Source organism: Ceratina calcarata, unplaced genomic scaffold (assembly GCF_001652005.2).
Source record: "Ceratina calcarata isolate Rehan_Ccalc_2016 unplaced genomic scaffold, ASM165200v1 scaffold246.2, whole genome shotgun sequence".
NCBI classification, from domain to species: Eukaryota; Metazoa; Arthropoda; class Insecta; order Hymenoptera; family Apidae; genus Ceratina; species Ceratina calcarata.
Genome location: NW_017146590.1, coordinates 72,811 through 84,569, shown reverse-complemented (window position 1 = coordinate 84,569; position 11,759 = coordinate 72,811). Strand labels below are relative to the sequence as shown.

Here is an 11,759-nt window from a genome sequence, read left to right as displayed (position 1 = left end):
GTCTTATATACAGTAGGAATAAGTAGTCAGAAACGTCAGAAACGCAGTCGAGGGTCCCAAGCTCTTGGGATATTTTTACAGATTCTTTTGTTATCGCAAGGCAAACGACAAAAAAGAAAGCGTCCTTTTATACCTGGGGTGTAACAACAGTTATCCTCGGGCACACGTTGCCGACGTTGCCACGTCTTGTACTTGGGCATGGGCAGAACCAAATGCATACTTGTAAAATCAATAACCGTTTCTCTGTATTCGTAATGCTGTAGTTCTCTATTATTCGATATATCCGAAAACATTGTGAAACGTAGTAAAATTGAAACATGTATATATATGTAATAAAATGCATTTGTAATCTGTACAACAATTTTTAAGGAAAGGTTTCGAACCCACTGCTACTTATTGTTAGTACAGCAATAGTTCCCAAAAAATTATTTTATAAATTAGGAATTCTGAGTATATTTCCTTCTACAATATAAAAGTATAGAACTGACGTGTGTTTAATGTCGAGGAGACGTATTTGTATCATGCTAGTCCAAGGATATATTCGTACAAATAATTCTTGGGTGAGAAATGAATCTTCTGTTTTTTTAATGTATCAGTGTAGCTGTTTTTATAATATTTCCTTGTATAATATGAAAATAATAATACTCAACGTTTCTTCAACGTTGCGGAAGCTTTGTATCATATTACTGCGTGGATATTCGTACAAATTTTTGCAGTAGAGACGAATTAAACGTTTCTTTGCAATGAATCAGCGTAACTATCAATGTAACAAGATAGATATACATACAAGCGTTGAGGAATTTGGGAAATCCTTCGTGAAATCATAGAATCATCAAGAACAATAACATTGATCGCAATACGGAGGAAAATGCTTGGCAACGTTGGAAATTGGGGGTTCGGGGGCACAGACGAACCTCTGACGTCACATGAGGATGGTGGGATAATGGCCGTGCGACACATTCCTACGCCGGAATTTATTTCTGAAAACGAGAAATTTCACTACGATCTGAGCAATTTACATAGAATTTGCTATTGGATTTGTTGGATACACTTTTGAATTTGAGGCGACTACAATTATTATACAAAATCGTTATTAAAAGAACGGTTGTACATAGTTTTCGAGGGGACTACTTCCTATTAGTCGCGCGTAAGGTTACCACATAAGTTGAGGCGTGGGGATATATAAGGTGGCCGCAGGGCGCGCAGCGTCAGCACTTCCTGAGTCATCGTCAAATTGGGAAGGCTGTATCTTGCTCGGTGAATTCAAAGTACTTTGTGTCGCAAGTCTGCCGTGTTGTAACGTTCTTCCGTAGTTCTACCAGACACACGAGCCAGATACAGGTTGGTGTAACCTCTTACTTATTCAATAATTAGGTGAAACAGTTTTAAAAGAGCTGTTGAGAAAACTTTGTATCCGGTCGAGTTTCTTGAGAACGGACGAAATTAGAAAGTTCTCGAAGATTCTGTTGCCGCGAAGAAGAGGACGAGGTGTCGGACTGCGTCGGGGGAGTGAAAGTGACGTCACCGCGAGTTGAACAAAATGGTGACCAAAGAGAAATCTCGAGAGGTCAACGCCTGTAAGCAGAGTCATACGGAGCAATTGGCGAATTGGATCAGCCGAGTTCGTTGTAAAAAGCTGATGTGTCGCCGAAATCGGAAACGTAATCTGCGCGTCGAGGCGGTGCTGACTTGTGCTCTATCCAAGGCGGAACACGAGCTGCGCAGCAAGCAATTATCCAGGATCTCAAAATGGCAGCAGTTGAAAAAACAGTTGCTGAACAACCCGAACTACTCGAATTTCGTCGAGTTGTACGGCGATGAGGACGTAAAAAACTGGACGTCCCATCGAGAGAAGGATCTGTGGCAAGGCCCCTTGTGTCCGGAACTGAGCAGCTTGGACAACTTCATGTCGCAGTTGGGCGAAGTGAAAGTACCACTCCAGCGATGAAGAGACCTACACTGATCAAGCGATCAGGCTTGAAAAGCCTGAGAGCGCCACTGGATTCAACTTACAAAGAGATTCGAAGAAGGCAGTAAAACTCGGTTAACGTTGAAAACGTTGACGTCACATAACTGCAGCTAAATGGAAACTCGAACCTCGTTCTATGCGGCACGCGTTAAATCGCGGGGATAAACGTCATCCATCACTATCCTGGTGTATATCTGGATGTTTTTTACTTGCAGTCTCACCGTTTGAGATGGCAATGGGACGGGCGGAGGGAGTTGCTGTTTGCAGTGACGATGCTGGGCTTGTACCAACTGAATCGGGGATCCCATGTTCTAGTCTCTACGCCTTTCATTGGTTTGGTTTGTAAACTGTATCAGAACCAATGTATTTCTGTTTCAAACTTTTTCATTCAACAAATAACTAAAGTCTATCAGTTATCAGTCGAGTCTGTAAACGTCGTATTCATAGAGCGTTTTATTCGATATGTTTATTTTTTCAGAAGTATGGCGGTTAAAAATTGTGTACTTATGTCGTAGAGTTAAAAAAGAAAGCTTGTAACAGTAAATTTTAATTTATAGATTTAACGCAGAACAATTTGGTATGTTTCTATGTATGGATTTTTACTCATGATTATTGTTAATTGAAAACAGTTTTGTAAATGTGTGACAGAGCGGAACAGCAGCGGAAGAAATAAAAAGGAATAATAAATCTTGTATAAAAAGCAATTTTTCTATTATCTTTTTTTAATTCGCCGTATTAATGCCAGAAATGCTTTTCAGTCCAGCGTACACAGTAACAAAATTGTATCGCACGCAAGAGAGCCGCACACACACGCGCGTCCAGGCTGGTGGTCGTCATCGGCGACGCGATTTGGCCTGTCTGTATATGAGAAAAATAAAAAGGAGTGGTGAGAGGATATCGATATGGGACGAACGAAAGGGGGCAAAGTGTTTGTTTCTAGAAAATCGCGCATGAAGGGTTTCGTGGCCGACGATCAAGTCCATACATATACCATCCTCACGTTCTTGCTTCCGTATATCGAGCATCTTCGAGCAGCGACACTAGTTCCGAAATCGTCCTGGCACGCGATTTACAATAGGCTCCCTGCGACAAAACTGCAGCCAAAAACCTCGAGCAAGCCCGGGTTCGGTGAGCTTAATCCCTTTTCTCCGTTACCTGTGCAAATGTGTTTTCTCAGGTCCCAGGAAGGTTCCCCCAATTCGTACTACCATCGAGTTATACCCGTGGGTCGAACCGGCTTATTCATGCATACTTCGAAATTCGACTAAGCTGGCCACCCAATCAGCCTTCGCACACACACACACATTGCCCTGTTCGAATTAGGATAAAGAGCCCTTGAGGTATGGAGCAAATTGAACGTGTATGTCTAGATGATCCGGAAAAGGCGGAACGCTGCAAGTAGCGCAACCGAATTCCTACGTGGACATGCACATGTATAACGAGAAGGCTCAAGTTGGATAGGAAACCGCTATAAAGTTTTTTTACTAGTATCTCTTATACTACAGACGATTTGTCGGCGGTCATGTGCTATTTAGATACTTATTTTCACAGATGTGATATTCCTCGCTTATTCGTTGGGTGCTAGAGCAAAGAAGACGTTCGTGATTAACATTAGATTAACGGCTATCTTCCCGATAAAGAAACGGTTGCTCAGAAGGGGTGTTTTGGACGTAAAGAACATTTCACGGGTTTATATTACAGTTGAAACGACGGGAAGAACTACAGAGAATACATATACGAGTCGAGAATTAAGATTAGAAATTGCTTTTAATGATAATAGGGGAGCGGAATGGCACACGGAAGAAATAAGCTAATCTGTTTGAGAAATCATTTCTAAGTATAATGTGTTAATAATATCGTTGATATTCTTGTGACACGAAATTATGTGTAACATTTTTTAATTCCAAGGAGTACTTATCGAAAATGTCAAATTATCTCTTGGAAGTACTGATGGGAATCGTTCGTTATTGCACACAATTTTATTCAAACGAGCCGAAGGTTCGACTTGAAAAAAATTGGAGGAATTAAAAAAACAGCTTTTTACTGTGCGTGATGTCAAATTGCGGTATCGAGTATCACGATAATTACAATTATTGTCTCTGGATATCTTTTGTCGATGTGTTCTGCTCGGGTGTCTCTGTTTTGCACTGCAGGAGTACCCGAAAGATTCGTATATTCGTGGTGCACCGCTAAACAACTGCACGCCGGTCGTTCTCGTTGCTGGAACGCGTTTGGAGATTCGTGTTTACGAAGGCACATGGTATGTTAATTAGAATGAGACTGAAGCGGGACGGAGAGAGGGGGGCGGCGTGAATAACTATGTTTCAGCAAGATTTGGCTAGAGAACGCGTTTAACCAGCTTAAGAATCGTACGGTCCGATAAGTGTAGTTGCTGCTGGGAGTATTTTTATTAAGAAAGAAAAGGTCGGATAATTAAAGAAAGAAAAAGGGAGACTGAAACGAAGATGTTCCATGAAGGGTTTGTTACAAACGTTTAAGTATAATGGGGAAAGACGGGGAAGTGGGTATGCCATTTTGTGTTGTGAGCTACAGGGTGGATGATGCTGATGCTCTATCATCCTAACGGACGGATTGCGTTTGGATGGCATTTTTTAATAACGGAGGATGCAGGCTGTTCAGGCTGTTTGTTCTAATATTCGGTAAACGAATACGGTTCTACACCTACAGTAAGCGTTAAATATAAGTAATGGATAAGCATGGCACAATGTGATATGTTGCATTTCATATGGCTGCTGAAGGAAATTAGTCGAAGATACGTATTTGACGACGGAAACAGATCGTTGCTGTGGAACGAAGAGCAGAGCAGATTCTCTATATACAGTATATATACGTATCTGATTTTTAAATCCATACGCTTTAGTAAGATGAATTTTAGACCGGCAAGACGATTCATTTCATACTTGTGTAAATGGTGTTGTTGAGGATGCATTTGTTTCTTGGTATTTTTTTGTGATCTAACGAAAATTAGGAAACATACATATAGGTGTTAACGATGTTCGCAACTCTTCTACCAGAATGAGAAAAGAATACAAAGGCAGGGAGATTATAAGGTGGACACAGGTTTCACGTGATTTTTCTATGAAGTCAATTGAAGCATGGTAATGAGCATGATAGCCTTAAATACTAGAATATGTGTGATGATCAGCTATCAAATATCCAATGTGTTGTCGTTTGGGTATCCTCGCGGGAGATCTTTGTGATTTTTGCTTCAGGAAGTCCCAAGAAATTAACGTTTGCGAAGTATGAATTTTATGATAAGCCCTGCCACACACGTAATTTTGGGAAACCATGGCGTGAAATACATCTGAACATGTATGTATTGCTCATGTATTATTATTTTTATTNGTATTTTATATATTTCTGTATTATATTATTATTATGTTTTTATATTGTAGTTGAAATGTAATTGAAATAATGTGTTTAATGTCGTCGTAAACAATATTGATACTTCCTGATAGCTGTTTGTGAAAGAAGTTTAAAGGTAACAGATAGTACAGACACATATTAGAAAACAATTTTTGATACTAATATAATTGGTGAGTCATTAACGACCAGGTTTTGGCTATTTCAAACTAAAAAACAAGTTTGTATGATTAGCGCAAATGGATGTTATTGATTTGTACTTTTCTATGGCGATGTTGAAGTGCTTGCTATTATGCTTCAATAGCTGATTTTGTTACGGATCGAAATATGTTGATTGTGTCACCATTCGTGCTTATGCAGTTTGCTATCAAGATTTTGCATAACTCCGAGCAAAGTAGTGCAATCAGATTGAAGAAAGGGTAAGGTGTTAGTCTACTAATTTTGTACTGGCCAGGTGTATTCCAGAAAATAGGAAGAGAAATTCGTTAATTGAAATGAAAGGAAAGGGCAAGAATGAAGTTTATTGTTATCTGCTCTCGTTACGTTGATGAACCTTCTCTACGGATAGATAAATTGAAAAAGTTCATGTAACACTAATTGAATTTACGAACAAGGAACAAATGATGAATATGATGTCAAAGTGATATTCATGGACGTGAGTTCTCATCCTTCATTTCGTTTTCTGGAAATGTTAACCGAATGTTGTAGAAACCGATTAGAGATTTCATTCGTATGAAGAAAATTGTTGGAGGTGAATTAAGATATTTGGGTATATTTTACGGTTATTGTTCTGTGGAGTTTGGTATGCCGTTGGTTCGTTCACTGTCTTCACGGGTTCTTGAATATTGGAGTAAGGAAAGATATTCTGAATGATTCTCTTGGTCTTCTAATGAGGAAAAAAGATAATTCCAACTTGAGAAAAGGAAGGACTCGATATCGGTCATCATAAATAAGTTATTGTCATTGCGATCATCAGCCGTCGTTGCGGATCTTAAATAAGGGATTTTCAGCAGAAGCTATGAAAAGACGGAGTCATTGTTGCAGAGTTCCAGCAAAAACGTTTTCCTCTTTTTATTTAAAAAGTAAGATTTACTTGAAGAAATATTCGTTTTTTTAATATTTAAGTTACGAAATCAAGTTAGTAACGAAGATTATATTAATTCCAGATATTTTTTGATGATGCCAGTCAAATGTCTAAGAAATTATGAATGTTTTTATAAGGAGGAATATGGAGTTTTAAGTATCTTTCTTTATAGCAGAAGAGGAATGAAGATAACATTAGTTTTGATATCGCTAACATGATGAAGTGATATTTTGTTAAAAAGCATTTATGTGGATGTCCTCTATAAATACGTACATATACAATCTGAAACAAAAATAAGAAAAACGATTATATAAGGCATTCAAAACACTGAACAGATCATTACAAATCTCTTCAGATATGCAAAGGTACTACCTTTCTTAAACTTGTAAAATGGGCATTATCTACGCAATTAGGAAAACATCAAAGAGTTATATGCTTGACAAAAAATCACCAATATGAGAATTAATGCCAATTTTATTGGCAGATAGGAGAATTACGAGCGTAGAAAATCATGCTACTATCAGAAAGTTTCTTGGAAATTAAAAAAGAAACTGCCATCATGGAAGCTTGCGGAATTTTAAAAAATTGTTATCATGGAAATTCGTTTTGAAGAAGAGGTCGTGGAACTTCATGGGAGTTAAAGGAAGAGGCCATCGTCGCGGGACTTCATGGGATTTGAAGAAGAGGCTATCGTCGCGGGACTTCGTGGGATTTGAAGAGGCCATCGTCGTGGGACTTCGTGGGATCCGAAGAGGGTGTCGTCTTCGTGGGACTTCGTGGGACTTCGTGGGATTCGAAAAGGATCACTGACTCTTGCAAATATCTGAACCCGAAGAAGATGCTACCAACGTGTTGGAACGGTTTGTGGGATGAAGAGGCCATCATCGCGGGACTCCTGGGGAACTATCGTCGTGGGACTTCGTGGGATCCAGAAACAACTCTCATCGTGGGACTTCGTGGGACGCGGAAGAGGAGAATTTCATGGAAGATAAGAAGACATTCTACGTAAACATAATCGAAAATTAAGACTACAGCATTGAAGATAAAGAAGACATATTGACGCAGGAGTTGCCTGGGACGTCGAATCCTTTAACGCATAGGAAATAATTGGAGATTGGATAATCTCCGTCATGACAGGATTTTTCATTGAACGTGAATCAATTTGCCGTACTTGGAATTTTATGATCGATCATGGTCCGTGAATCTCGAACTTTACTGTATTACTTGGACTTGGAACTTCGTGGAATATGGATTCAAGGCTTCGCTGAATGGGACTCGGGACTTCACGGGTTGTGGTTCTCGGACATCGCAGGACGTAGATCTAGAACTTCCTGAAACATCGCGGGACATCGCGGGACATCGCGGGACGTGGACCTGGAGCTTCGTAGATCATCGTGGGACATCGTGGGACATCGCGGGACGTGGACTTTGGAGATTTTTGGAACATCGTGGGACATCGCAGGACGAGGGCCTGGAACTTTTTGGAACATCGTGGGACTTCGCGGGACGTGGACCTGGAGCTTCCTGTACATCGTGGGACATCGAGGGACTCGGAACAGTAAACGACATCACTCTACTTAAGAAGACGCTGAAGACCATGAAGACCATGAAGAAGAGGACATCACTGAAGATAAAGAAGAAAAATCAAAATACACTGCACAAAAGAAATAAAGAGGTATCTATATAAATAATTAATGAGAATAATTTCACAGTGAGCATAAAAAATTATTTACGAATTAAATATTGTTAACAATTTCTTATAGCAAAAATTCAACATTTATACCTTAGAAATTCATGCCAATGTTTGCAAAATATGAGATCTCTTTAACTGAAAAATGTTCAGTAACAGAAATTTGAAGAAACGTAATATTAAACAACTATGAAGAAAATCTGAAGAAGCTTTACATAATTTAGAATTTGAGAAAAGACTAAAGTAATTTAATAATGAAACTGAACTGTGATAATATAAAATTTTATAAACGCAATATTTAAAGAAAATTTAACAAATAATGAATATTTATTAAATTGTTATGTTTAATAAATTTTCTAATCAGTATTATCAATTGCGTTTGATTTTAGCTATACAATTAAAATATTAGTTTTAAGTTAGATGAGTGTAAGGGATTAAAGAGAAATAAAAATATTCGATATTTATCTTGACGTTACTTGTCTATTATACTTATCTATACAATATTAATAATAAATAAAGATTAAATTTACATTACAATTTTAGTCTTTTTATATCCTCTGGACGAAAATCTATTCTTAAGGAAGCTATACGTCGAACTTCAGCAGGCGTTAATCTCCAGGCGATTGCATCTGCTCCACAGTAGTCTGCTAGTTCTTCAATCTTTTCGACACTTAGGATAGTAGCTATTTGCGTTAGTCTTGCAAATTTATCGCGTACAGACCAGGAAGTAACAGCGGCCAGGTAACTTGCCAATGACCTGATCTCTTTATCAAGTATTAGACCACCCGCCTGAATTAATCGTAAATAATCGTTATTAAAGAAGAATACAAAATAATCTAAAATTTACCCTTACCCTATTAAACGTAGACTTCAATACAACTTTTTCTAAGCGAGCTGTAACTTCATCAGTAAGAAGACCGATCAAAGCATCGTAATTAGATGCTGTTAAGCTTCCCTTGAAACTTTGTAGCAGACCTTCTAAATTCACAATCAAGGTTTGCACAAAAGGTTCTTCCGTCTCGTACCCTAATAGATCATCCTACAAATGTTAACAGTTAATCGACTGTGTAGATTATTTTACTTCGTTCGTCGAATAGTTGGTTTACCTCGTTCACGTGGTGGTCTACTGATAGGAATGCATCGACCCAAGGGGTGACTCTTGGTTTGACAGCGCTTACCCGCAACTGTTCCAAACCGTAATCCGTAACAGCTCGTAAAATGGACATTACACCTTTCAATCCGGATAGACAACTGTCGACCTTGCCTCGATCTTTACTTTGCATATTCGGAAACGTTGCATCGATCTCAGAACCGAGACTTTTACAAAGCGTCTCAACATATTCGATACTCACGTCGGTATTATTTAAATAAGCCTACAGAGAAAATATATCATGTAAATCAACAAATAAAAGCAATTAACACTTTTAGGATTATAGCGAATTTTACCAAGAACATTAAACGAGCAAGTTCCGTATCTGAAGTTTGTAAGCGACCATGTTGCAGGCTTGTTTGAAGAGCACTGTAAGCTTGGGCTAGATCTAAATATCCCGCAGGATATCCTTGTCGTAATCGATTTCGTAATCTGTTCGCGAATTCACCTTCTAATATACCACAAGCCATATTAACTACTGCACAAACACCGTCTATGCTCCAACTCGACATCGAACGCCTGTACAAAATTTATATACCTAAATTACTTAAGATTCATTTAACTTATAAAAGCTGGTATCTTCTGATTACCTTATACATTTCTGCACTATGAAGAAGACGTCGTCAATCATACTGGACGTTGGTTGATCCTGTTCCAAGGTGTCCATTCCCAATGCTTTATTTACGCTCTCTTCGAGGAAATATCTCTCCAATGCAAGATAAGCACCTAAAAGTTCTTGCATACCATGCGCCAAATCTGAACTAGTAACAATGTTTTCGAATTCGCTTATTAAATCTTCGTATTGCCTATCATTCGTTACACTGATTTCTATGTCATTCTGCAATGAAAATATTGCATTCAATTAGAAGTTCTGTAATAAAATTTTGTGCAAGTATTAACTTACTTTAACTCTTCTCTTTAAGAACCTAATATATAACTCCGCTCGCGAATGCATTATAGTGATTTCTCCCAATAATAAATCAAATTCCTTAGGATCGGCTCTTTCGGCATTCGATTTTCGCAAATAATCATTTACAGTTTGCACTTTCTTCGATATATTTCTGTGCTTCATAAATTCCGTGATTATCTTCTTAACTTGCCTATTTAAAATATACGAAATTAATAACAGAATTGATCCGATGTTCTTGTATGTAATTTACCTATCACATTCCTTTTGTAGGATAGAAATTGTCATTAACAGTTTCCCAGGTCCATAATATGTCTCTATTATTGGCTGATGTATCTCCACGATACGAGCGATGCCTTCAAACAATAAAGTCATAGTGTCGGCAAAAATAACTGATGCTCTCTTATCATTGCTCTTCATTTCCAAAGCTGCTTTCAAATTCTTCTGTGCAGTTTCTTGCAACTAATGTGAAAACTCCACAGTTATATAAAACCTTGTGACCTAGACAAGTCAGTGATATCTTATTACCTTTGTACATAAGTAGCTACAAAATTTTTTAAGCCCTTCGGAGTGCATCCCCAACAGAGGGAAAATTTTAAAGAATCTCTCGACAGATGCAAGATCCTCTGATTTTACAGCCTCATCGAATTTATGCGTGACCACGGTTCTCAGCTGTAACGCAGCTTGCTGCAGAGTTATCAGAGAACTACTGATGCTTGTATGATCCATTAAAATATCTTCGGCTGTCCTTTCTAATAACTGTTGATCCATGGAAAGGTAACGATGAACGTGCGCTGCACCTTGTTCGTAATCCTCATTCCGTAATGCCATAGCTACACCTTCGCTACATAATTGTAAGTCAAGAATATCGTTCACACGCCTTTGGCATTCATAAACTCTGCTCTGTAAAGACGTACGAACAATTAAATAGGAAATTGTTATTATTGATCTTTGAATCTGCTATTCAACTTACTCTGGCCAAATCTAATTCCCTCACTTTGGCACTGACATTTTCTGCTAATTCATTAGTGCGTGCAATCATGTTACAAAATTTCTCACCCTCTGTTCTTATCACAGCAACGTTAGGCAGTACCTTGCTTATATTTTGCAGCTTTGCCTCGACGTGACATTGTCTTGAAAGTATGTTTTCCAAATTCTTCTCTATTTTAATCTGCAATTAAACAATTACTTTTCTACTGATTGTTGAGTCGTTTTTTTACTTCGATTTAAAAATAAAATTACAATACCTCGTCCTCCGACAATTTATCGAGTATCTGAGGCAAATTTTGTTGATTCAAAGGTAAATCCATGGTGCACATGATGTAATTATAAAAAGCATATATTTATATTTATTTACATCAAAATAATCACAATTGCTTTAATGACAAGTCGTCGATGTGGTCGATATCAGTCGTGACTTGAGTCACGATCTGAACTCACAAATCGAACTTATTTGTTTCGGCGATTAAACCGAGAAGTGGATGAGGGAAGAAATCTATAATTTTTGCGGATTTAATTAAATTGTTTTAATTGAAACTCGTTAATAAAACTGGGCGAATAAAAATCGAGATCAGT

General features: G+C 38.1%; 2 protein-coding genes and 2 long non-coding RNA genes across 4 annotated transcripts; 3 read left to right on the top strand and 1 right to left on the bottom strand.

Annotated features, from left to right (window-relative positions):
* The first annotated feature begins 1,197 nt into the window (after positions 1 to 1,197).
* Positions 1,198 to 2,864, top strand: LOC108622839 (uncharacterized). The gene is made up of 2 exons (XR_001916508.2): positions 1,198 to 1,341; positions 2,185 to 2,864. It is a non-coding gene; the product is annotated as an uncharacterized LOC108622839 (long non-coding RNA).
* On the top strand, positions 1,348 to 2,178 carry LOC108622837 (uncharacterized). Its single transcript, XM_018020940.1, has one exon. The coding sequence runs from the start codon at positions 1,541 to 1,543 to the stop codon at positions 1,946 to 1,948; it is 408 nt and encodes a 135-aa protein (XP_017876429.1). The 5' UTR covers positions 1,348 to 1,540; the 3' UTR covers positions 1,949 to 2,178.
* A 2,467-nt stretch (positions 2,865 to 5,331) lies between the features above and the next one.
* Positions 5,332 to 8,300, top strand: LOC108622838 (uncharacterized). Its single transcript, XR_001916507.2, has 3 exons — positions 5,332 to 6,435; positions 6,520 to 8,112; positions 8,201 to 8,300. It is a non-coding gene; the product is annotated as an uncharacterized LOC108622838 (long non-coding RNA).
* A 287-nt stretch (positions 8,301 to 8,587) lies between these two features.
* On the bottom strand, positions 8,588 to 11,608 carry Cog4 (conserved oligomeric Golgi complex subunit 4). The gene is made up of 10 exons (XM_018020939.2): positions 11,432 to 11,608; positions 11,158 to 11,355; positions 10,713 to 11,087; positions 10,438 to 10,646; positions 10,182 to 10,377; positions 9,868 to 10,115; positions 9,574 to 9,796; positions 9,234 to 9,500; positions 8,981 to 9,166; positions 8,588 to 8,916 (listed from the first exon to the last, which is right to left on the bottom strand). The coding sequence occupies exons 1-10, from the start codon at positions 11,501 to 11,503 to the stop codon at positions 8,659 to 8,661; spliced, it is 2,232 nt and encodes a 743-aa protein (XP_017876428.1). The 5' UTR covers positions 11,504 to 11,608; the 3' UTR covers positions 8,588 to 8,658.
* Positions 11,609 to 11,759: the final 151 nt, after the last annotated feature.